Raw genomic sequence first — 26,276 nt, 5'->3', positions numbered from 1 at the left:
TACTAGTCGACATTTGTAAAGCGATAACGCTACATTGCACACGTTGTTTTTGTTTATTTGATATCATACTGATTAATTTCGAAATCTCTATATTGTTAGCGTCCCCACGCTATAGGTAGGTACCTATAAGGTATTTTACTAATTTTTTTAAGAGTATATTGTACGATAAACTTCAACTTGTCTTGGTTCATTTTATGGCCTGGAAACCGCGTCCTTTAAGCCAAAGATATAAGATTGAAGCATCCCGGTGGGAAACCAGTTCTTACGGTGCCCGCCAATAAAGGCCTTCTTAAAGAGTTTCCTAGACACTCTTTCAAGTCAAACCCATTAATTGACATCCCGGAGTCTCTTTGTTAACTCAGTACTTAGACAATGACAAGCAAACTCAGCAAACTGAAGTCTGTCGCAATATTTGTTCATCGTGTGCCGATGAACGTAGAGGAAAATTTTCGAAAGTGCTGACAGGTAATTATACTTGAGCAAGTATTTACAGAGCCTGATAATGATAACAATTGCGGTCTATAAATACAAAACTGTAACGGCTGTAAATAAATGAGCGTCGCCGCTAAAAAACTATTTCTGTCGCCTCGGTACAATAAAGAACTACGTACACTGGGTTTCTAAATTATTCAGACGATCAGATAATGTCGTTTGTAAAATTAAATCATCATCATCATATCAGCGCTAGGACATCACTGTTGTGATAGGTCTCCCCCATAGACCTCCAGTTGCTTCGGTTCGATACGACCGTGAACCCGCGGCTTTAACCAGGTACCCAATAGGGGATAGACATTATGTATTATGCCCGGGCAATGTAATTCATTGAATAGTTTTATCAAATTGCTATTCATATTAGTTATTTTTCATAATGCCCGACCATGTATCACTTGGTCCACAACATATTAATAGATTACCTTAACGTCTAGAATAACAGATAGGTTAATTTTTATTAGGTATTTCTATGGGATCGGAATAAAACCCCAAAATTTCAAACGATTACACATGTGGCGGGAGTGTCTTATAATATGCCACATTAATGAAATTCACGATATAACTTTAATTTCGTGGCATTTCTATTTAACTCGTCCAATGGTTTATGCGTTCGAAGCAGCGGGTAAAGTTAGTGTACCTATTGTCCTTCCTACTCATAATAATAGAGATTGTATTAACAGGAATTTAATTAACGATGTCATCTATGTACATTGTGGCCAGGACTGTAAAATCAACATTAATTTACAACCACTTTAATTATTACGGGGCTATTACATATCTCAGGGTAAACCCTTGAACTGAAGTTCTTTTATCGTTGACTATATCAAAGGACGAATGAATCGAGAGCGAACGGTACATGTCTACTATACTAAAAATATCACAGCTTGTTATTATTGGGAAGAACAAGTAGCTCTTAAAATACCTTCGGGAATTCATTACGTGTTTTAATTTAAGCCATACGTGTTTATTTGTAGAGCATTCGTATTTCCACGTAATATCGGTTTTTAGTATCCACTAAGGAGATCGTGGAACGAGATTCACAATATTATTAACGAGACTAACCCGCGGCTTTGCACGCGTACACCATTAGATCCAGCAATTGAATTGGAATTCCGGGATTTACAAAATTCCCTAGGGAATCCTCAGAAATTACGTCTTTATCATCTTTTATCTACATTTGAAACAGGAATTTTCCTAGTTCTGGGTAATTGTGTGTTATTTGTCCCTTTTAACAAGTGTAGCCCAATAAGTTTGTTTACATTGTATTTTAATGACAGATAAATAAATATTATTATTATCATTAATTAAGGTTGCATTTAAAACACCCGCGCCAAATTTCATGTCTCTTATCCTAGAGGTTGAAATTTTTGGATTTTATTTCAATCCTGTGGAAATATCAGGCGTACGCCTTATCGTAACTCTACTGTCTAGCCATATAAGGATAAAACTTCTTGTAAAATAATAATCATATTTATATTTTTGCTGACTATTGGGACCATTTCGTGATATACATTATTTTTTAAATATTTTTTTTTGTTATTTCGTATTTTGTAATTTTTTTTTTATATTTTCCTCCAGATCAAAAATATCCTGGCGTATTTACGTTATTAGGTAATTTTTTATCAGCAATACACGTTATTCATGGAACACAAATTAACTTGTTTACAGTAATAACCTACAATGTCAATTAAGCTTATTTCACAATTTAATCAAAACCAGAAGCCATCTGGCAAATATTGGACTTTGATTTCCCTTTGCACGAGTTTATTACCGTATTGAGTCAGTACTACCACTCTGTTTACTTCACCTACTGAACCTTAGCTAACCGAGCGTTTCCTCGCCTAAACAAATGCAGTTGGGCTTGGATCGTAAACAATGATTTAACACTTGATGCAGTCACTGCTTGGTTTACCAGAAATATCCGTTTTCCTATGAGCGTACCGTATTTCGCGAAAGCACTAACGCTGTGACGCTTGTTATCATTATCACTTCGAGGAAATAATCTGCGACGCGAATTAACCATACGTTTCTGATAAGTTAGAAATTTACCTTAACCTTCCTGATAATTATGTTCTTTTAACACTTATTAACCATTTATTTCTTTCTATTCCAGGTCTGTAGAGGAAGCAAAGAAGGAAACCGTCTTCACAGTTGTGCCTCTTACCAAAGAATCCAAAATGAGAAGACACATCAGATCGATGTCCGATGTACAAAGTAGTACTCCATACAGAATACCTTTCCGGTCTAGGCAAGGGAGCACTCACACTCTCATGTACGATTCGGACACAAGGGCGAGGAGAATTCGATCGTACAACCTTCTCAAGCAGCAGGAATCATCAGACTCCAGTGACTACATGGATGCGCCGAGGAAGCTCCGAATCATAGAACACAATATCCTAAAGCACACAGATTCAATGAGAATCCTATAACTGGATCTGATTAGTTTTACAACGAGGCTGTACTATCTAGTTGTGCACTAGATCGGGTCACGTCGGAGGTTGTATGTGCTGGCCATTGTGTTCTATAGGGCAGTGAAAGTTACCAAGTAACGCTTGCACAAATTAGTTTGGGAGACAGCCCGCGTGATTCATCACGAAGACATAGACTTTTGTGATTTCCTTCTTGAGACTGTGATGAGGTAGAATAATGTAGTATTTGTAAGGTAACGTTATAAAGATAGTTATTCGGAGAGAATATCTAATAAGTACTGAATGTGATTTAGGTTATACGTTGATGATATCATTTTATTGAAATGTTAATAAAAGTGATATGGGAACACACAACATTATTGTTATTAAAACGGGCCAGATAACTAATAGGTATTGTTTTATAATGTTTCAGTCTTTAAGGCTGAATATATAAAATAACAATTCATGGCTGATTGGAAAATAGTTAAATACCTACATTATGTTCTTTTGTAATATTTTCAATCCGGTTTACCTAGTTATGTTTTGAATTGCCAGGAGTTGTCTTTACTACTCGTATTAACTTAAAATGCTGCTTTATGCTATTTCTAATATTATACAATATATTTGTATATTTTTGTTAAATAACCATTGTGTTTCGAATCTATATTTTATTTATAATCTTTTAATAACACTGAGTTAATCTCATAAGCATGCTTGCAAGCCAAAAATAATGGTGTAAGTACCTACTTATATAGATGTGTTAACTTGAAATACACTTAGCTAATTTTAGCCATATTAGCATTAAGCGGGACTGATAGATAGATTATTTTATTTCATGGATATAAAATTTGAAACTGTCTGACAAAAACATTGATGTTTACGTCCCGGAACCTTGATTATAACTAACAGACGAGACGAAGTCGTAAGTAATCAAGCATTTTAAATCAGTGCCTTGTCGTATTGTTTTTTTACCGATAATTGTGTCGATATTCATTGGGAAATTAATACTTCAGTAGGCAACTTGCATCCACTCACTTGCTTCAAATTTTCAGTTGAACTCTATTTATATAACATAGGTAATTAAGAGAGTTGACAGCCAGCTCCAGTTACCAAAAGCAATTGAGTGGATAGGTAATTTACCTAAACATAACTCAAATTGGAGTTGTCAGGTATTATATTGGCAGTCTTGGGACGTAAATAAGCTGGGATGGAACATTCAGCTGACAAATAAACACAAGATTAGGTGCAGATGTGTTGTTTTGGTTTTATTGTATTAGGTACCTACCTGTAATTACATCTATTGAATCATGATCCACCTTGGGACTTTTTCTTAATAAACTTTAAGGTGATTATCGCCAATGCCCGACAAGAAAAGTAATTATGACATTTATGTGCTCGTTTATCTATAAAGCTATGAAAAATAAGGTTCGATTGTACCTACAAGACGGCACTTGAGCTATACAACAGATAAGTACTATAACAGGCACAGAATACAAGTAATATACCAACAGGTAGTTATCTTATTATTTTTAATTCAGATTTCAAGTACTAGAAAATTTTATACCTATGAGTATATGATGTCTACAATAGTCTGATCTGAAAGTCCTCACAATGTTGATCAAATGAGAAAGAATATGTTACTAAGTTTATAAATGCAATTTTTATTGCTAAAGTAACTAACTATTAAATTTATTACAAAAATAAAGTAACTGCTTTTATTTCTTCCTTGAAGATCTATAGTTACCTACTTTGAACGTTGATACAAAATGACAACAATGCGTTAATAACCTCTTAAAATCCTCGCGTACTTCATAAAGTATAAAATCAATTGTAATAAGTATAAGAATACTGCCGAATGTAACTGCTATGTGGTGTATAATTTCTGAAATGAAATGAGAAGTTATTGAAATAATTTCCAAAATCGCAAAACGGAATTCTTGACTCGGTCTGTAGAATTATTGTGCCTTGTACTTATACATATTTAAAAAAGCCAGGACTTACGAGGTAGGGATGTCACTTAGGTACCAAAAACTTGTTTTAATAATTGAAGTACTCGTAAGTAGAGTAGGTAATGTATCTACCTAACTATATTATAGCGCAATATTTAAGAAAGTTATACTTAGTGATTTTGAAACCGGCTAAAGTACGAGCTAAAGCCGGTTAACGGAGGACGAGATTTCAGATCGGAGAGATTTGAAAGGTTTTTCTGTGCTTTTGCACAGAATACTTCCAGCAGAAAAATTCAAAGCTAAAAAGCTTTAATTTTTCTTATTTCCCTCCGTAAAACTGCGCACAAGGAAACTCAATAATTAGGTATCTTTTAGGTACATTCGGAGACAGCGGCGGCCTGACCCATTGCGAGGCTCCGGGCGGCAGGTCTTTGCGAGGCCCTTTGTCCTCCGTGAAAAGTATGTGATGTGATGCGAAAATATAGTTAAAAAATCTATATTTTTTAAAATTGACTTGGGTTGTTGCGCGAGGCCCCTGCTAGAAACGAGGCCCCAGGCGATTGCCCTGTTCGCCACCCCCTAAGGCCGCCACTGTTCGGCGACCCGATGGCTAAGTGGTTAGAGACCCTTGAGGTCCGGGTCGATTCCCGGCCGGGCAGATATTTGTAAACTCCAATTCAATAGAATCTGACAATCCTGTAGACACTTCCAGCCTACTAATATAAACACCGGGCTGCCTAAGGCTTTGTGATGTGACTATTATTCTTTTTTGATTCCTTTTAGATGATAATTGCAACAACAGGGACATATATAATCAAGTGTGCCCACGATAGGGTGTCTTAAATATGTAGAAAATTGACAGATTCTATTGAATTGTACTTTATATACCTAATACGAATGTTTGTTCTCGGGTCTTGGATGTTTAATATGTTTTATCCATATAAGTGTTTATCTAGTATCCATAGTACAGTCAACGTCATAAATAAGTGATCACTTTTGTACCTTGTCACTTTAACGTCATGTTTGAAAAGCTACGAAAGGTACAGAACTTACTTAGTTTGGGACTAGGATATCAATTGGTGTCAGTGTCCCATGATATTTATTATTGTTAATTATTTATTTATAATTCGTTGGCATTTAGTTCCAGTGGAATTACGACAGTAAGAACCAATAATAGTACCTATGCAAATTTTTTTCTTTGATAAAATGATGATAGAATAGTATTAGAATATTCGCAGGGGATAAAAAAACTTTGTAAGGTATAATATATACCTACACCAAGGGCCTATTGCATAATAAATTACGAGCTAACTAATACTATTAGTGATTTTGGTTGTAACTTGTAAATTATTGTTGAATGATAAAATACGAGTTATAAAATACAAGTGAAAAAATATGAGTCCTAATAATTAATATTAAGTGCATTTTATTAGTTTTTGTTGCAATACGAGTCTAAAAATTTAAATTATTAGTTGTAACTTGTATTTTATTACTACGTACCCATGGACCATGGCAGTTTTGAATTACAAGTGATTTGGCTAGGGCCTAATCGACGAAAAATTTAATATTTTGCATTTATCCGACGATGACGTTGAATATCTAATAACCCGTCACTAAAAGGTTTAAAAGGACAGGATCAAGTTTCGGAAAAAACTTTTTTTTAACTTTTATTAATGAAGAAATTTTAACAATTTGATGAAATTTTCCGGAAAATCCTAAATCGCAACGGAGCTGGGACGACACTATATCTAAATTGTCCCAAGAATCTCTACTCCGCGAATCCTGCACTGCTGGACGAGCCAGATTATTAGCTGCAGGCACGAGGGAAGCTTGTTACTGGCTCCACGCGCTCCCTTCCCGAAACATGGGAACCCAATACCCTGCGACTGTCGGTATGCCTACGCCTCGAGGTCCCGGTCTGCGTCCCACATCGGTGTCCCTGCGGAAACGACGTGGACCGGCTTGGGCATCACGGTCTTTCCTGCCAGAGAAGTGCGGGTCGTTTCTCAAGACATGCTGCCCTTAATGATATTATCCGTCGGGCTCTTGCTACGGTCAATGTGCCGGCTATTTTAGAGCCGACAGGCATATCTAGAAATGACGGTAAGAGACCGGACGGAATGTCTCTGATTCCGTGAAGTATGGGACGTGTGCTAGTGTGGGATGCAACTTGTGTTGACCCACTGGCCCCGTCTCATCTCCACCGAACATCTAATTTAGCTTATTTAATTTTATTGTACCTAATATACCTTTTTTTTTAGTCGGACCTGTATTGTTCTGGAAATAAATATAATGTAATTTAAATATAATGACCCGGATAACTCACTCTTAAATCGAGTTAGCTCGACATGTTTCGGGCTAATCCGTAGCCTTCGTCTTCGGGCAACGCGACTCAGCGGCTGCTGCAACACGCGCAATGCGCGCCGCCGCCTGCTCGCGCGACTACCCGACGAAACTGACACCGGCACACAACTACCGCGTTTTCATCATCATTACAACTGTCAAATGTAGGGTAGCACACAACACTAACAACATCGCTCTGTAAAGGTACGTCCCAACACCGATGCGCGTACGAGTATTTAACACCGTTTCCAACTGGAGGTACCGTCCAACCACTATCCCGGTTGAAAATTCGGCCGACGACTAATCTCGATAGCTTCACGCCACTTTTCGCGGAATGAAAATTTTCTCTCAGCAATACAGATACCTATCAATCTGATATAGTGCGTCTGAATCCAATTCATTGAGTGTTCGGCCACAGCAGACCCCTTGTCGTCCTGTTTCCTCATACTGCGTATGTGCTCCGATACCCTTGTGGAAACGTTTTTCGTCCGTCTCTCAATTAGCTCCTCCTACGAAGGTACCGAGTTGGAAAAAACGGTGTTAAATAACTGTGCTGCGTCATCGGTGTGTGTGAACGTACCTTTACAGCGATGTTGTTAGTGTTGTGTGCTACCTACATTTGCAGTTGTAATGAGATGAAAACGCGGGTAGTTGTGTGCCGGTGTCAGTTCGTGGGTAGTCGCGCGAGCAGAGCGGCGGCGCGCAGTGCTGCGTGTTGCGCAGCGCTGATGGCGTGCTCCGAAGACGAAGGCTACGAATTAGCCCGAACATGTCAGCTAACTCGATTAAGACGTGAGTTATCCGTCATTATATTTAATATGAGCGAGTCTCACGGTAGTTTCATGTTCACTAATGAATTTGATAAAATTCTTTGTTGTAGGTACTACCAATGTAAATTTAAACGGTGACGTTACTTCAAACATAGTCTTCCATAGAGAAGACCAAAGGTTTACCTCACTCACAATTTGTTACTTGTCCCTTTGTTGCTACTAATATTAGTAGTATGCTTATTACAAGTTAGCAAAATATGTATATATTTAGGGACGAAATTTATTACCTACTTGTTGTAGGTGTATATTATATTGTTGATAGCTATATTAAGACTAATGATAACACTATGTGTTTAAGTAGTCTCGTCTGAAGTATACTTTCTAGCGTTAGTAAAATTCATGTGAATAAAATAAAAATACAATCAGTACTGAGTACTCTTTGAAACGCCTACTTTAAAATAAATAGCAACAATGAACAAGCAGAGATCTCTTTGCTACCATGCCAGCTAACCCAAATACGTGCCTACCCAATTCTCTTTATTCGCATGTACACCTCTTACCTTTGATTACTAATAAGAAATACTTTAATTTGTTAGAAAATATTTTGAGTAATGTAAAAGAATGAAAAATAAATCAAGAACAAGACAAGATCAAAATAATGCGTATTGATAATGGCAACACTGTCATAATTTTGAATGAAGTTATGCGCGCGCACTGGCTGGCGCACAATTCAATTTAAGTTCGGTCGGCGTTCAGCTGTGCTGTCATGTCAGTGGTCAACAAACTATTGTCAATTGTGTTTTTTTTTCACTAAATAATTTAAAATTTAGAAGACGATGTTCTTTTGTTTACTGTGAAATACTTGTTTCTGCGATCCGTAACTTAATTTTCTTTCTCACAATTTTTTGGTGTAATTACATAGATTGTCTGTCAGTTTAAATTGGCGGTGTCCGAGCTTGGACAACAATGAGGCTATTAATTTGTTGTTTGTTTATCATTAAAACAATAATTGACCCCGCTGATACCAAACCGACACCAATAGTATTGTGGCATGGAATGGGTATGATATCTTGTTACTTACATTTTGTTTATTTTCCAACATAACATTTATTTGCAGAGTTTAAGATGTTTCTTTGATCTAATAATATTCTTATGCAATAAAATGTTCTTTTGGCAATTTACTTTTCACAATACAATACAATACCAACACATAATATGCAGTACAGAAAGCACAGGTACATAAATAGAGTTTTGTAAACACTATATTTTTTGAACAGGTGACACATGCTGTTTAGTATACAGTCTAGCAGCGTTTAAATTTTTCTTGAAAAAAGAAATCCCTGGCGTATATGTAAATTCTTTGAGGATTGGCAATAATACTGTTGAAGACTTTGAAAGTGGCTACTTCATGAACCCAAACAAACAAATTGATTATGTTTGTAAAGAACTTGCAGCAGACCCTGAATTACAAAATGGATTTAATGCCATTGGATTTTCGCAAGGAAGTCAGTTCCTGTGAGTATTATTCAATTACTGTTGAAATGGCTATAAATAATAAATATATTATGAAACACAGTGGTGGACTAACAGAGGTGTTAAAAGGCCGCCCAGGCCTCCAGTTCCAGGGGTCTTCCAAATGTCCATGAATTCTCTTGATCAAGTCCTGGACATGGCTAAAATATGTTTAATATTTTCATCAACTTTTAAGACTAGATGGAACTCATTCAGCTTTGCCACCATGGGTTCCGAGTACTCCATGGTACTTCGAGCTAGTACCAAAGGTCTCACGGGTAATGAGATCCCTAGTTCTGCACAATCCTCAACTGATCACAAATATTACAGTCAAAAATATTTATATGTAAAAATCGGACCATAAATTGACATCCCTTAGTGAAAATGTCCATAAGTTAATCTAAGAGTTTGTCAAACAGCATCTATGCATGAAAGCTTCTTAACAACTTTTTAGAATTTACCCCTGAAAATTATATATAATTGATTGATTGGTAGATTTATCCTGTACAACAAGAACAGTGTGATTTTTAATAGTCATGTTGTCTGTACCACAATCTCTGATTTAATTTTGTTTATTATTCCTCACAAAACACAGTTTCACCCCCTTTAGGGGTAATTACCTGCAGGTTCAGAACCAATTTTTTAAATAATGATAAAAACAAAGTGTATATATGTTCTAGACGGGGAGTAATTGAACGGTGTGGTCACAAACTACCACCAGTCAAAAACTTCATCTCGCTTGGGGGCCAGCATCAAGGAGTGTATGGGATCCCACATTGCATGGCCCTGGCCTCCGAGACTTGTGACTATATCAGAGAGCTGCTTAATTATGCCGCTTATCACAGGTACAGTATCAAATATATATTTTACCTCACTCCATGCACTTGTACAGTCACCAGCATCAATATCTGACACAACAGGCGTGCATAAATATCTGATACAACTCTATTTCTAGGGCCGGAAGGACGTGTCAGATATTAATGCTGGTGACTGTACACAAGCTGTACTAAATTTGACAGATACCCCGAATCATCTAATTCTAGTTATAACGCGGATTTGAACTACTCCCGATGGTAAATTCATTTCACAAAAATAACTAGGGTAAATCTTTAATTACTGGCTTAGCTACTGTTCAATAACTATCCACCATATATAAAAAAAGAATTCTATATAGTCACCTATAAACAGAGTTTATTTTTAGTATAAGGTGTCAATTACTGGCCATCTAGAATAATTCTGATCACCTAAAAATAGAATTATTTTTTATCATAAGGTGGTCAGTTATTAAAAGGTGGCCAGTAATTGACGATTTACTCTAGTAGAGTTTAAGTTGTCAATGACATACGGTTTAATACTTTCCAATGGGGTGCCATAATCATCGGCGTTCAAGGTACCCGCCTTGCCTTAAGACAGCTCTACTTGTCTACTAAAACTTCCTTAACTTGCGAGCGTTTGATTGTAATCTTGTAATGTGCTTATGTAACAAAACACATAATGCCTTATTAGACAGGTCAGTCACTGCAAAGTCCTATCTAATCTGTTTAATGAATGGAACTAATATACAGGAAAAGCAAAGACTACTATTAATACTACTAGGTTTTTTGGTGTTAAGTGTGCCATTTATTTATTTATTAATACCATTTTCTCAGTTATATATATAACTAACGAAACTAAACTACATACTTACACTTACTATAATTTACCTACAATAGTAAGACAAGGAGAAAGATGTAACTAACTTAGTTACATCTTTCAATATGTATTGACATATTAGGTAGGTACTCATAAAAAAATAACCCATGTTTTTTTTTAAACAAGAAAATATTGATTGGTCAATTTGAATTTTTCTCCGTTGTAAAATTCACTTACTGCTGCGTAAAGTACATTATGAGCCCTACGAATTGATATTGGTTCTTGTTTTTCAAACAGATTTAAACTTCGAAAGAGCGTAAAAATGTAAAAACATAACGGTGTTATCACTAAAACAATAATTTACAAAGTTAATATAACTTATTTACAATCACAATGGCACATGTATTTTAGACAATGTGTTCGATACCGTAAGGTCTAATTTTGGATGACGCTAACATGTAAATGAGCTCTTAAAATCAGTTTTCAATTGTTTTTGCTGGGTTCGGTAATCGAGTACTTAACCGCAAGCGGGGCAAAAGGTTGTGGGTTCGACGATCTTGTATTTAGATCGAGCTAAACATAGAAATGTACGCATTATGATGTTTCTATGTAGATATTACATCTATTTATACCTGTCGAGAGTACTTAGGTACTTATGCAGTAAATGATATATTGATTTGGATTCAATAAGAAGCAATGAGTATATTACGTGTGCCGAAAGTATCACAATAGTGCACATTGGCGTGTAATTGGTCAATTCCAGGGAAGGCAGGTGGTAGTTTGCGCCTGTAGCAGCACGCCACCCTCCCGTAGCAGGGTAGGCAACACTAGCGCTGCCTACCCGTAATGCACGCCATAGAGTTCGAAAGTACAAATTTACCACTGAAAAATTATATCCCGACTCATAGGTTTAAGTTTCAAAGAACTCAATAATTTAGGTAAGTAGATAAAAGTTAAATATCTCAAAAACGGCTGGACCGATTTTGATGAAACACGACTGAGAACCATCGCTAGAAGACCTGCTTTCAAATAAAAAACCGCATTCAATTCTGTCTACCCTTTTAAGAGCTACGGTGCCACAGACAGACAGACACACATAGCGGTCAAACTTATAACACCCCTCTTTTTGCGGGTTTCAAAAGTTTTCCAAAGGTGAACTTCAGATACTATCAAAACCTCCTCACACCTTACAAAAACCACACCAAATTAAACATATTTATGATCATAATAGCAGAGACGTATTTTTCCATTGTTATGTTTAATTAAAATTCGCAGCACGCTTTAAGTATAAATGAGCTGACCTAACGCATCTAAAACAATATTATTATGCGTACAGCTCTTGTAAGGCTAGATCGGTATAATATATCTAATGATACATATAATATTTACTAGCAGGGTCTTATAAATAACTAGCTGGTGCCCGCGGCTTTACCCCCGGTGAAGTTTTTATTTTTATTTTCTAAATCTTCTTTTATAAGAACATTCTCCTTACACAACAAAAAAAAATAGCAAAATCGGTCCAGCCATTCACGCGTGATGCCGTGACCAAGGAAATAGGTATTCATTTTTATATATTAAGCAGATTATCTATCAATATCAGCTGGGCAAGTTTGCCTGAACTGTAACTGTTTATCAGGATGTTTAAATTGTGCAGGTCGCGGTTCGCGCCGCGATAGAGACAAGCGACCGAGACAGGAGACCGCGACTGGAGATCGCGACCGTCACTTAACGTTAGGAATCTCGCGTCTCTGTCTCCTGTCTCTGACTCGCTCGCGAACTATTTATTTATTTATTAGCATTAAATTGCACCTAACAATACAATTTTACCTATAAGGTGTAGCTAAATATTTACATACATAAAAAAGAAATTAAATAATAACATTACATAAAGCATTCGTAATACAAATTAAAACATTTACGTCATCATGAGAAAATATTATAATAATAATATACGAGTACATGAACCTTATTTACGGAACAATAGTATTAAATGTCATTTCATTTTCCCGTACACCGTCCAAGGGTTTATTAATCTATGTAACTAAACTTTATTCTATTCATTATAAATCAGTAGTCATGTTTCATTATATAATATAATAAATAATTGCTAACCATTATCATTATAAAATTCATCCATATTATAAGAACATAATTCAACAAGGTATTTTTTCAAAGCAACCACAAATTTGGAATATGTCAAGGACTTTATTGTGCTTGGCAAGACATTATAAGCCAAAGAGAATTGTTATAAGCTTTGGCTGCAACAAACCTGGAACATCTTTTCAACCCCGCTGTTCTGGCAACTGGCACTTGAACATCTAAAAAGAATATGTTTTTTAATCTATCGCTTCTGAAGTTTACCTTTGCAGGAAATTTCTGAGGATATCGCTTTACAAGTTTACAAAGTTCCATTATATATAACGAAGTCAAAGTTGGTATTTCTTATTTTTTAAAAGAATTTCTGCAAGACACTCGATTTCACATATGCTATACATATGTCGCTTATACATATGCCTAACGTCAGTTACGGTCGTGGTCTCCGGTCGCGGTCTCCTGTCTCGATCGCTTGTCTCTGACGCGGCGCGAACCACTACCTTAAAGCATTAAAGGTGTGTTGTGTGTGGTCTGTTGTGTGGCTATTCTTGAATCTAAATTCCGATGTATAACTTTTTCAGAACTTTTTAGTCCAGCTGACCCAACAATCTGCTGAATCAGGTCTATGTTGAAACACGAGAGAATCAACATGTAACTAAGAGACTTTACCGTAATGTCTATAGGTACCGCACCTACACTGTTCATTACATTATAATATGAGATGACATTACCTTTGTCTACAACAACAACAACAACAACGGCTTAAATAAAGGACAAGTTCAAAAAGTTTAACTCTTTGCAGAACACAATGTGGTTCAAAAGTCAATAATATATATTTTTTAAAGTTGAATGTCCTTTTCTATACGAAGATCACTATTGTTTTCCTTATGGTATAGTCAGAAATCATAAACGCAATTTGCGCAATAATAAATAATAAAAAATAATTAGCACATCACAACGAGATAGAGATTCAAAATGGTTATATTAGGCACCTGTGACATCCTTGTTGAACTTTTGTGCAGTTACGTAGCAAGTGTTACGTTGAAGTTAAAGTACAATATTTACTCAGCACCTCATATTTACTCGAAATGTCTAGTGTTAGTAAAAGTAAACATTGACACTTGATCGGCACACAAACCTTGACTGGTTTTAAATGATTTCTGAATTATCGTGATATAAAGGCAAGTTAGTACTCTATAGCTATAGCGTGAGAATATCAATGTAGCACTGTGTGGTTATTAAAAAAAAAATATTTTACGTACCAAAAGGCAACCATGACAAACTAATGATATCCAGTGCCGGATTTAGGGGAGGGCATTCGGGGCTACAGCCCCGGGGCCTCCACAAAAGAGGGGCCCCCACAATAGACTTCTGTTTTTTTTTTTCAAATTCCGATATATTTTTTGCCGTTTTACGTTTATCTATAGTTATTTGTACAATTGTTCATTTTATCCACTCCTTTAAGCCCCCACTGCTTACCTCAAGGCCTCCAGACCTCTAAATCCGGCCCTGATGATACCTTCTGACAAGACAGACAAGATGCTGTGTTACCTAAAATTACCTTTAATTACGCACATTTGTTTAGTTATCTAACTTATCTATAAGTAAACTTCCCTTTACTCGCGACTTCCTTACGCTAACGTTTACATGTTGCATTAGAATTGGAATACACGATCTCGCTTAAAACTTTCGTAGCTAATTCCCAAAAAATACACTGCAATTTTCATTAACGTTGCATAAAAAACATTCTTGCTAAACTCCAAGTCTCTAAACGTAGCGGTGAAAATTCCAGATTTTATCCCGATTCCGTGGGAATATCGGGAAAAAAGAACCTATCGTCGGTGATACCGCTCCATAAGGTCTAATTGTCACTGTCAGAATAGTACGATGTTAGTACTGTTCTGCCAGTGAAAATTAAACCTTATGGAAAATGCTGGTTACGCGGTATTGCACCGACGCTATGTGTTATTCCGGACTTCGCTGAGGTGTCTGTGAACCAAATTTAATCGAAATTCCAAATATGTCCAGTCATTTTAGCGTGAAAAAAAAAATCACACACACACACACACACACACACACACACACACACACACACACACACACACACACACACGCACGCACGCACGCACGCACGCACGCACGCACGCACGCACTCACATAACGCCCATACCTACTCAGAAACTTTTCTAGCCGGGAGCCGGTCGCTTGCCGGCAATTTAATTAGTATAAAGGTGTTAAAATTGTAAACAACAGGATTTGTGTTATCGACTGGTTAATTAGGTACTGCATTGAAATTAATTCAGTCAATTTTCCTTCAGTTAAAACAATAACAAAACAATTGATAGTTACGTTACATACTCCGAAATCCATTTTTATTTATTCATTGTTTCAAGCAAATAAGAAAATACACTCATCAAAAATGCCTACCTAAGTTGGTATATTTTTATCCCTAGACTCTTTTGAAATTTTAAATAGACATACATAATTACTACTGAGTTAAAACATCAAATTTGTCTAGGGATAATGAGTATCCCAAGACTTTTTTGAAATGTGTAGTTTTTATTTTAATTTAAAGGTACTTAATTTCTTCTTTTTTATTTTTATTTAATGTAATGTTTTTGTAGGTTTTTGTGTAATTTCTTTTTTGTTGTACCTAAAGATAAATCAAAATTACTTTTATTAACCAGTAGATTAATACCTACCTATCTGTAACTTACGAGATATGTGGCTTGATGTTTCGTGTCGTACGTAAAATATTATTGCAAGTATGTTGGCGCACTTCCTGTTTAACATTATTTTTAGGAACATTTCTCAAATTCAGAACCCAACCGATATAACAAAACCGCTTTTCAATTACAGTTGGGTGCAAAAAACGCTAGTACAAGCGACTTATTGGCACGATCCGTTGCATGAAAACGACTACAAACATGGCAGCATCCTCTTGGCTGACATCAACAACGAAGTAAATATCAACCAGACGTATAAAGACAACCTGAGCCGGCTAGATCACTTCGTGATGGTGAAGTTTAACAATGACTCCATGGTGCAACCGAGAGAGTCGGCTTGGTTCAGCTTCTATGCACCTGGACAGGGCAAAGAAATATTGACGTTACAGCAGTCACAGATCTATTTGGAGGTAAGCGCATTGAGGTTTATCAAATACGTATTTACAAAAAATAAAAAAGCAAACCGACCAACTGCGAATCGGACTCGTGTTCAGCTCTAAATTATAGGAAAAATAAAGGAATTAAATATATAATTTGATATTTGTTCATAATTATAATAAAATACATGTGAATTTACCTACAATTTTACACTAAACTGTTTGTTACCTCAGAATTCCGTCATTTATGAACCGATTTGAATTTTTTTTTTCGTTCGTCTAGGAATGCTTTCAATTAGGTCCCATAAGCACCAAATCAGGATCTGATCATTGGATCCTAGGGAAATCGAGGGAACTGTTCAAATATTTTTTTTAACAAAAAATAGAACCGACTACAAAAACCATGAAAATAATATTCTACCAGTCTGAAGTCGGTGGTCGGTGCCTCAGCACGAGCCAGCAGGAGTGATTGAAGCCTAATATACTCGTATAGTTGTAGGTGAGGTAGACGATTATAGGTCCACTGCTGCTGGCTCGTGCTGAAGTACCGACTTCAGACTGGTAGAAAATTATTTTCATGGTTTTTTGTAATCGGTTCTATTCTTTGTCAAAAAAAAAATCTTAATTTTCATGAAATCGTTAGAGCTGCTTGGGGATCCTCGAAATAAATATGCAAAAATTGTTCATTTAAAGCTATTAGACATTAGAATGAGATAAATACAAGGTGGGCCCTGTAACAGGAGCAAAAAATTAAACCACAGCTTCCACTCTTAATCTTGAGCAACTTTATTTCTACAACTTTTGAAAATAACTTGTATTATGATTTTTATTATAGTTTAAAGTTTAAATGGACAAGCGATGTATTGCGAAATCCGGTATATTTTGTTACGTGACAGGCGATGTCATTTAGGCTATTGGATGCCGTACATTGAAAATACCATTCAATTTGTTTGGAATAACCATAATGAAAAAAATACTTAATTTTTAAAGTTGCAGAACTAAAGTAGTTCCATTTGAGGAGCAGAACCTGTGTTTTAATTTTTTGCTCTTGTTACAGAGCCCACCCGGTACATATAGACAATTTTGAGCAATGCATTCTTCACTTGTTAACGCCATAATTTTTACTTTCCAGGACCGGCTTGGTTTGCAGAAGATGGACAAGGCCGGAAAACTTGTCTTTCTTCAGCTTCCTGGGGATCACCTCCATTTCACCACCGACTGGTTCATCGCTAACATAATTAAGCCTTATCTGCTCAACTGAGAACTCGTTAACGATTCGATTCGATTATTAAGTAGCGTAATAAGTAATTAAAAAATCTCATTCTTTTTTTAATGATAGGTAACTCATTTACTCGGGGTAGTTGTTAAGATACTCAAGTTAATGAAATGCAAAGTTCAGGACCTGTTTCACGTCTTTGATCAGATGTGGTAGACATCTGTAATACCAGCTGTTTTATTTGTCCTGATAAACAGACGGCATCATGAGAACTGTTACATAAAATACCGGGAACTTATTAGCGAGTTGTGAAACATTCCCTAATTGTGCTTTAAGAGATCCAGTTTACTGGATTAAGTGATATCTGCCTATAAAATTATGTTAAGTTTAAAAGTACCTGCTTATCAAAATGATACGCGCGCGAATATTTTAATAATCATTGAACACAACGTCTAGTTTCTTTAAATGTTATTATAATAACTATATTTATATTTGAATGAAATACATTGTCTTTAAAGTTTACAAATCAATTGCTTTATTTTTTAACTTTCTTACATAACTTAAATACTTATAAGAAATCGAATGAAAGAAATAAAATTTGATATTCTAGCCACAAAGAATATAGGTACAATAAAGTGCACAGAAATACAATTTATAAAAATGCGACTTGCAAAACCACAAATACACTTTTCTTCTAATAACAGAGACTTTCTTACAGTGGCGTAACTATAGGGTGGCAGGGCTGGCAAAATACCACGGGCCCCGACCCAAGAGGCCGCGAGCTCAGAAAAAAAATATAACATTGTACCTGAGTCGTGACGATTTTTACTGATCAAATGGTATGGTTACGCCACTGCTTTCTTACGCGTTTTCTCCAGGCACACCAACTTGACAAAAGATTCAGTTTACTCACATTTTAAACACAACAATTAGATAGATATAAATAAGATCACATAAATTAATCAGTATACGTACATATTACAATAAATCATTTACAAATCTAAATTAACGGCACCTAACAGAATTAAACTTGATTAAGAAGATTAACATTCGTGCTTCTGTTACACGCGTTGCGCACCAAACACAATGTTCTAATTCAACCATTCCGTGTCTACCTACATGCCGTCGGCAGACATAGGTACTGAATAACACGATCTACTCCGGCAAAGTTCCGCCGCTAAGTCCCTACGCTATGCCGGCCGAAATGATCAGTCACGAATGGGTGTCACTGGCATTGGTATACGAATTCTGTTGACACACATGCGACACCGGCATAGGAATAAGATTTTTTTACACACGTTGTGTTAAGGCGGAAACATACTATCAAAACGCGACGCCACGCCACGTCGTCCGACGCATGTTTCTGTCTGCACCAGACCATAATAAATATATTTTATGGGACTGATTAGTATGGATGGACACGCGTTGGATGGCGTGTGCAAGCGTAGCGTGGCGTCGGGTTTTAAATTATATCAGCACCTTTACTGGTACCGAACGTGTTAGACACTAGTCCAAGAGACTCTCGTACTCGCGCCTGTTTCGCGTCCGCAACTCGGTGTCGGGCGCGTCCGCGGCACTGGCGCCGGCGTACACGCGCGCCACGCGGTTGTGCTCGCTGCCTCGCGGAATAAACGACGCCGCGGCGCCGCGCAACTTGTGCAGCGGGTACTTTAACACGCAGTGGAGCATGCAACGCTCCGCTATCTTGTAACTGGCAGAAGCAGAGATATCTTTATACCTAGTGCCACCCACGAAGACGCGTAATTTTGTTAAAATTGGACATTAATGACATTGTAATAAGAACCACGGCACGCGTCATCGTGAATTACTCTACCTATCCAACCTAACCAATTTAAAAAACAAATCAAATTAGCGGGATTAAATTAGCAACTATTAACAAAACCAGATCAAAATGGGTAGGTACATCTATTTGGGAGCTATGATACCACAAACAGACTCGTACAATTAGCGGTCGCGTGAACGATTAGATAAAAACCGCGGAATTTTACTTAAATCCCATAGGATAGGAATTCCCAAAAGTTACAATATGGTCTTCATTCATTCATTTAATCAACATACCCTTACAAAATTCCATGGTCCGGTCCGGACTAAGCGGTTGAGATTTTGAGATATACAATGCCTACATTCTGATCCCATATAGAGATAAAATTTAGCCATTTTGTTATGCCCTAGATACATTTATAATCTATATACCATTTCATCCAAATCCATTTACTCGATTTAGCATGAAAGAGTAAAGGGCAACGCACACAAAGTTTCACATTTATTAGTATTAGATTAAATTGATTGAAAATACAAACTGAGACATGGATGCACAGATAAACCTGAAAAAGAGACCAGCACTGGGAATCGAACCCAGGTCCTCACCAATCCGTGCCATGCAATACTATCTTTTGCATGCCATTCACACTGATGGATATGATTTGACTGCTGCCTGAGTTTGCTCCCAATTGGTCTCTTTTTTTTTCTTGTGCCATGTCTCAGTTTGTATATTCGATATGGTTTCACGGGATACCCGTAAAAGTAACAAATTTGGAGTTGAAATAAAAAATACTCCAAAAAATCAATCATAAATTGATTGACGCAATCGGAGGCGGTTGTTCATAGAGATCCTCCCATTGGACCGGCAATAGACAATCTTAGAATTCGACTCACTCGTAAGGATTGATGCAATCCATTCTCACTACATTGTACCCCTGGTCCCGAGCCAACTCTTTGGACTTCTCCGCGAGCATAGTAGCCAAACCCAGTCGCCGGAGTTCAGGGATTACTGCTAACATCTTAATCTAAAAAAGACACGTTTAATAAAAAAGGGAGATGCACAGCACGTGAGATCGATGTGTCTATGACAGTATTGTATTATGTAATATGTATGACAGTATTACAAATGTCAAACCACATCTTTGAAGTATATCACACTAGAGATGCTATAACCCCCACGATCACATTACATAAGAATGTACTATGATAAAAATTATAAATTAGGCGTTTACCGCTCTATATTGATCATTATAATCTTTCGATGCGACCCTCCCGACGCTGTATTGATGGGTACTGAGGCTTAAACGAACGTTTTCAAAGCAAAAATGATGGGAATGGACATCTGTATATAGGTATATATTGGCACAATTTTTCTGGAATGATAAGGTTAAATTGCATAAATAATGAAGACAATAATATTTGAGCTCACCTCGAATATCTTCGGCACATTGTAAGTTTTCCAGAGATTCGGAGTCTCTTGTAGTTTAGCCGTGAAATACAAGAAGTCTTTTGTGTTTGGATCCTGGTAAGAAAAAGTATTGTATTCGTGGATTTTTGTAAGAACCACTCTATGTATACATGTATATAAAATTATATACTTATCTACACGTAAATAAGACAGGCAAGATGCATAATTATTTTCTTTCGAACATCATCAACAGCCATTCTTAAATATATATTAAACACCTCAGACTCGAGAACAAACATTCCTTTTTTTCATACGAGTACAAATATCTATGCCGACCGGGGATCGAAAGTGTTATCCGGTTGTCAAAATCTCGGCAGCAGTCGAAAGATAATCAGACCTGTCTGTAGAAGGCATAGTTCCTGAGGTTCCTGGGGTCTGCGGGGCTACTAGCGAAGTTTACGCAAATACCCGCCAGAGTGTCGTCCACAGTTTTCGCCCAGATCGAGTTACCTTATTAAACAAAAAAATATATAGAGCGTGCTGCTTTCAAACTTTTATGTGATCATATTGAGGGCCTCCATACATGGACTGCTTAGAGCAGTCGAGACCAACTGCGCGAGAGCAGTCGTGTTCCGGTCAGACTCAATTTCAACCCAACCTGTTCCATGCAGTTCTCCTGCATGGTGGGGCGCAACGGCTCAACTCAGGTTGAGTTCGACCGCAACAGGACTGGGGGGCTACTACGAAAATCGAAGTTCGTATCTTACCGTACTCACTCTTGTATCTAATAAATAATATTAGTCAGCTGGATGGCAAGATACGACGTTTGAATTTTGCACTTCGTAGTAGGTATTAAGGTCAGCCAGCTCTTATTCAGTCAGTAACGGAGGCAGTGAGAGAATGAAGTGGAGTGTAAAGAGGATTCGGCGAACAGTCGAGCTGTCTGTGTACGGCGGGTCGAGTCAATTTTCACTGCCGGCAGCATGGCGAGAATATACCACTTTTTAACTGCGACTGCAAACGAACAGCTTGAGCGAACCCTATGTCGAATTTCAATTTTGTATTGAAATCGCAGTTTGCCCAACAGTGAACGCTTGAAGCTGTGGGCACTGACGGCTCCTGCTGTCCATGTATGAAAATCCTAAGCGTATCATATTCGCTTGTTTTTCCGTAGAGAAAGAATCCACCAATTACCTATTATCAATTTTATCTTCATGAACACAAAATGTTCAAATGGCTATGGTCCAACTGATCTGGCATGAATCCGTGGTGGCCTAGTGGTTTGACCTATGGTCTCTCACGTAGAGGATCGTGGGTTCGAACTTAAACCCAGGCTCGCATCTCCGAGTTTTTCAAAATTAGGTACATTCGAAATTTATCACGAGCTACGCAGTGAACGAAAAAATCGTGAGCACAAACCTGTTAAGCAATTCAATGGTGTGTGTGAAGTTCCCAATCTGCACTGGACTGGGCCCGCGTTGAAACTACGGCTCAAGACCTCACATTGTGCGACGAGGTCGGTCCCCAGCAGTGGGATTTACCTATATAGGCTGGGATGATGATGATTTGACATGTCTCCGAAAAAGCAGCCTCAGCTACTGTACCTACTAATAGCTTACCTTGTTTGAGCAAATTGTAGAGGTATTCGTCGAGCGCATTGTCATGGTGTAGATCCATGCGGCGCGCGCGCACGAGCACGTGCTCGCTGAGGTACAACTGTTTTAATGCCGCCACGGCGACATCGCGCTGCTCCGTCGCGATGTGGTCTATTATTATATGATCGGGCTAGAAAAAGGAAAACTCTTCTCAGGATTGCAGCCAAGCTGGGCAGTCCTGTCGTATTGTCTAATGCGCTGATTCGCGATCGCATTCGCCATCTCTTCTACCCTTGTCTTATACCGTGTGACAGAAAGAAGTGGTGAAAACGATTGTGATTCCAAGTGTGTTAGACAACAAGCCCTTTGCTCTCAGGATGGGGTGAAGCCAGACAAATTTTAATCTTAGTGCCAGAAGTGGTTGTAAGTACCTACTATTATTTATTCTGTGCGAGAGGTTGCAATACCTACATGACTAGTGTACCTAATGATCGATATAACTTTTGACATAACTAACATTTGGTATAATACCTACTACACCCTTATTAATATTATAAATGCGAAAGTAACTCTGTCTATCTGTTTCTTCGCCACATTCAAACCGCTAAACCAATTGAGATGGAATTTGGTAGGGATATATTTTGAGACACTGGGAAGAACACAGGATAGTTATTATCTCCTCCTGAATGTTTCATTTTAGCGTTTATATCAGAGTGCGATTGACATGCAAAATTGGTACCTATTTATTCAGAAAAATATAAAATCTCAGTCTGTCACCTTCTCTTGATGAATTAATTCCTTGATACCAAACACGCTGTGACATTTTCTGAATTGTATCGTATAAAACAGTATAGGCGGAGTAGGGATCCGTTTTCTAAGAGCTATAAGAAACATTTTTAAGTAATTATTATCTAAGTACTAGAATTTTTGTATTTTGCGCAAGCTAAATAAGTTTTACTTATGTCAATTTCATTCTCATGTCTATTCGAAAGATGAAGTTTAGGGTGACACTCTTTCCCGGCTGGATAACACCGACATGGAAATACCGGCCCTGTTTTTTGTGTACCCGCCTGTAGAAACTGACAGGAGCTTCTATGGGCGAGTACACGAAAAACAGGGTCGGTATTTCCATCCAGGTATTATCCGGGTCGGGAAAGAGTGTCACCCGAAGTTTACATTCAAATAAGTGGCAACACTAAAAGTCGGTAGGTAGGTAGCGCATACTTTTTGGTGGATTCTACAGACGGAGATGGGTTACCAACACGATTCAATTTCAATTACAAAGTTCTAAGACGCATGTTATTTAAATTCGCCACGGCGTATTTTTCTACAAGATTTACTTGCGACGAGAGATTTAGACCGAATGCCGTGAATAACGAAATGTACCTACCTGATTAAAAGCAGTTTCTCACATTGCTGTTTTGAAGACCATATCGTACCTATAGCCCAGTGGTTAGAGAAGTTTGAGGTCCCGGGTTCGATCCCCGGTAGGGGTAGATTTGTACCTATGCATAATACAATAATATGTTACACAGTGTACAATAATATCTATTCAAGTATGTTTATCCGTTGCTCAGTGCCCATGACTGGGTCAATTGGTGTTATATATTGGGGCTATTTATATTAATAAAGTTCTAGACCGATATGTACTTTTCATAATGCTTATTCATAAAATTCATGAATACATACTTAATGGAAATGCATTACCTGTTTTATGATGATTAAATTGGTAATAGTTGTAGTTGAGTACATCAACGTGAGGTATTTCTGCACTAATGTGAAAATTCGTTAAAATGTTTTAAATAAATTTTATAATATGTGGTCTTTCATGTTAACGTTCATAAGTAAGTCACTTTCAGTAACAGTATTATTTCAGTATATTTAATGACCAATTATGTGAAAATTTTAAGCGTCTCTTGACTCGGATAGAATTGCTTATGGAGAGCTGTGTGTCTCAAACCTCGCTGTAGGTACCTAAATAAAAAATACACAGTACTAAATTTAAAGGACAGGATAACGTGATAGTGTGAAACCCATTTATTTTGTATAATTAAGACAAGTGATGACATAATATGGATCCGAGACGTGTGCTTCACTATATATTGCAGGCCTAATATAATAAATAGGCTCAGAGCTGCTCAGCGAGCTATGGGGAGAGCTATGCTTAGGGTATCTCGACGGGATCGAATCAGAAATGAGGGGATACGTAGAGGAACAAGGGTCACCGACATAGCCAAGTGAATTAGCTCGTTGAAGTAGCGATGGACGGGCCATATAGCACGGAGAACACATGGTCGTTGAGGCCGTAAGGTTCTCGAGTGGAGATCGCGGATCGGCAATGATGGCCGGATGACCTGGTTAAAGCCGCGGGTTCACGGTGGATGCAAGCCGGTTCCGACCGAGGCAACTGGAGGTCTATGGGAGAGGGCTTCCAACACTGGACGCCCTACGACTGATATGATGATGACGACGAAGACAAGTATTCGATTAACGAATTGGTTCATCTAAAGTGGGTTAGTTTCTTCAAGTTTCGAGATAAAATTTTGTTTGAACTTATTTCATCAAAATATTAAGTGAGATTTTAGCATCGAATAAATTATGATAATTTAGTAAATGTTCATTTACACAGGTGCAATTTGTTTAGCCACGCAAATATGCAGTGGTATCAACTTCATCGACATTCCCAAAATTTCGAATCCCTCCCCAGAAAAAGTAAAAGCAGCCCGAAGATTTTGGCTCCGAAATTTCGGAGAGCTGGGTATTAAAAAAAATTTGAGAGTGGGGTTTGATCCCGGCGAAAAAGACAACAATTTGAAGGAAAAGATAACGATGCTCGTCGAGCAAGCCGTTTACGATACCGATCGGAAGATTCAATCGATTCAGTCGGTAAAGAAACCTAATAGTGGCCCTTACAAAATAGGTTTCATTCTGAGCATGATCAAGAAGACTAGAGATGTACTTAACGAACTGTTCAATGTTGCGGTTAAACATAGGGACGAATGGAAGGCTCTGGAACAGTTGAAGATTTTCGAGCTCATTGTGCATACGAATGTCGATACGACTAATTTAGTTCGTCAGCTGGTGGAATTACATATTCAAAATTTAAATGTCACTGGTACGCAAGATGCGAGGAGGGTGGTGCTTTTAAAATAATACAATCGATTAATTTAAAGTTGCTCATTTCCTCTCAAGACTGGGTGATTCGGAAGACGTGGCAGTACCTATCCCAACCCTATAAGTACCTACCATCACTACCATCAGTAATTGATAATGGATCGTTCATAATCTTAATAAATAAAAGCCTTACACCTTATTGCAATGTGATGATGCGCTTCGTAAAAATGTAATACTTTTGTTCACATTCGCAATATTCATAAAATAACGATAAATTTTAACGTAAACAAAAATTTCTCAATGGTGGTTATACACGTTATGGTTTACCGGAGAGGTCTACCTGTGCAGGTCGACCGGAGCGTGTAAGTATGCCGAATTGCCGATCGACCTGTGCAGTTTTTTGACCTGCGCAGGCGACCGGAGCGAATTCGAAAATCGATTTTTCTCCGGTCGCACCGTACGGTGAATCTGTGCGTGTGTGCGTACCTGCGTTTTTCTTTTTAATACCCAATGCACCACTCTTTTCGCTTCCTTTTCACTGTTCTTGTATCGTTTTTCCTTAAAATCAACGCAAGGCCTAGCAGTGCTAGTACGTCCTCGTCCTCACTCGATGCAACCGCAAATAGAACTGAAGACCACTCCGGTACACCGGAACGTCCCCATATACGCTACCTGACCTGCGCAGGCAAACCTGCACAGGTAACCTGTACGGTGGACCGTACCGTGTATGGCCGGCTTACGCTACCTGACCTGTGCAGGCAAATATGCACAGGTAACCTGTGCGGTGGACCGTAGGTAACGTGTATGGCCGGCTTAATCGTCATCGCGGTTTTTATTTAACCCCCAACGCAAAAACGA

General features: G+C 37.7%; 4 protein-coding genes across 4 annotated transcripts; 3 read left to right on the top strand and 1 right to left on the bottom strand.

The window, feature by feature from the left end:
* Positions 1–2,605: 2,605 nt before the first annotated feature.
* Positions 2,606–4,605, top strand: LOC141430262 (uncharacterized; the record flags this gene model as incomplete). Its single annotated transcript, XM_074090870.1, is given in 1 exon segment — positions 2,606–4,605. A coding segment is annotated over 1 exon segment (316 nt), but the record flags the coding sequence as incomplete, so codon positions are not given.
* Positions 4,606–8,677: 4,072 nt separating this feature from the next.
* LOC141430259 (palmitoyl-protein thioesterase 1-like) lies at positions 8,678–18,045 on the top strand. Its single transcript, XM_074090866.1, has 5 exons — positions 8,678–9,022; positions 9,240–9,477; positions 10,155–10,319; positions 16,060–16,336; positions 17,436–18,045. The coding sequence occupies exons 1-5, from the start codon at positions 8,929–8,931 to the stop codon at positions 17,562–17,564; spliced, it is 903 nt and encodes a 300-aa protein (XP_073946967.1). The 5' UTR covers positions 8,678–8,928; the 3' UTR covers positions 17,565–18,045.
* LOC141430260 (arylalkylamine N-acetyltransferase 1-like) lies at positions 17,714–23,293 on the bottom strand. Its single transcript, XM_074090868.1, has 6 exons — positions 23,082–23,293; positions 22,329–22,494; positions 21,107–21,219; positions 20,731–20,823; positions 20,196–20,326; positions 17,714–19,230 (listed from the first exon to the last, which is right to left on the bottom strand). Exons 1-6 carry the CDS (start codon positions 23,196–23,198, stop codon positions 19,026–19,028), a joined length of 825 nt encoding a protein of 274 aa, XP_073946969.1. The 5' UTR covers positions 23,199–23,293; the 3' UTR covers positions 17,714–19,025.
* A 722-nt stretch (positions 23,294–24,015) lies between these two features.
* On the top strand, positions 24,016–25,711 carry LOC141430261 (uncharacterized). The gene is made up of 2 exons (XM_074090869.1): positions 24,016–24,148; positions 24,934–25,711. Exons 1-2 carry the CDS (start codon positions 24,121–24,123, stop codon positions 25,455–25,457), a joined length of 552 nt encoding a protein of 183 aa, XP_073946970.1. The 5' UTR covers positions 24,016–24,120; the 3' UTR covers positions 25,458–25,711.
* The last annotated feature ends 565 nt before the right edge of the window (positions 25,712–26,276 follow it).

Source organism: Choristoneura fumiferana, chromosome 8 (assembly GCF_025370935.1).
Source record: "Choristoneura fumiferana chromosome 8, NRCan_CFum_1, whole genome shotgun sequence".
NCBI lineage: Eukaryota > Metazoa > Arthropoda > Insecta > Lepidoptera > Tortricidae > Choristoneura > Choristoneura fumiferana.
Note: the sequence above shows the minus strand (reverse complement) of the source record. Positions and strands in the feature narration are given on the sequence as shown.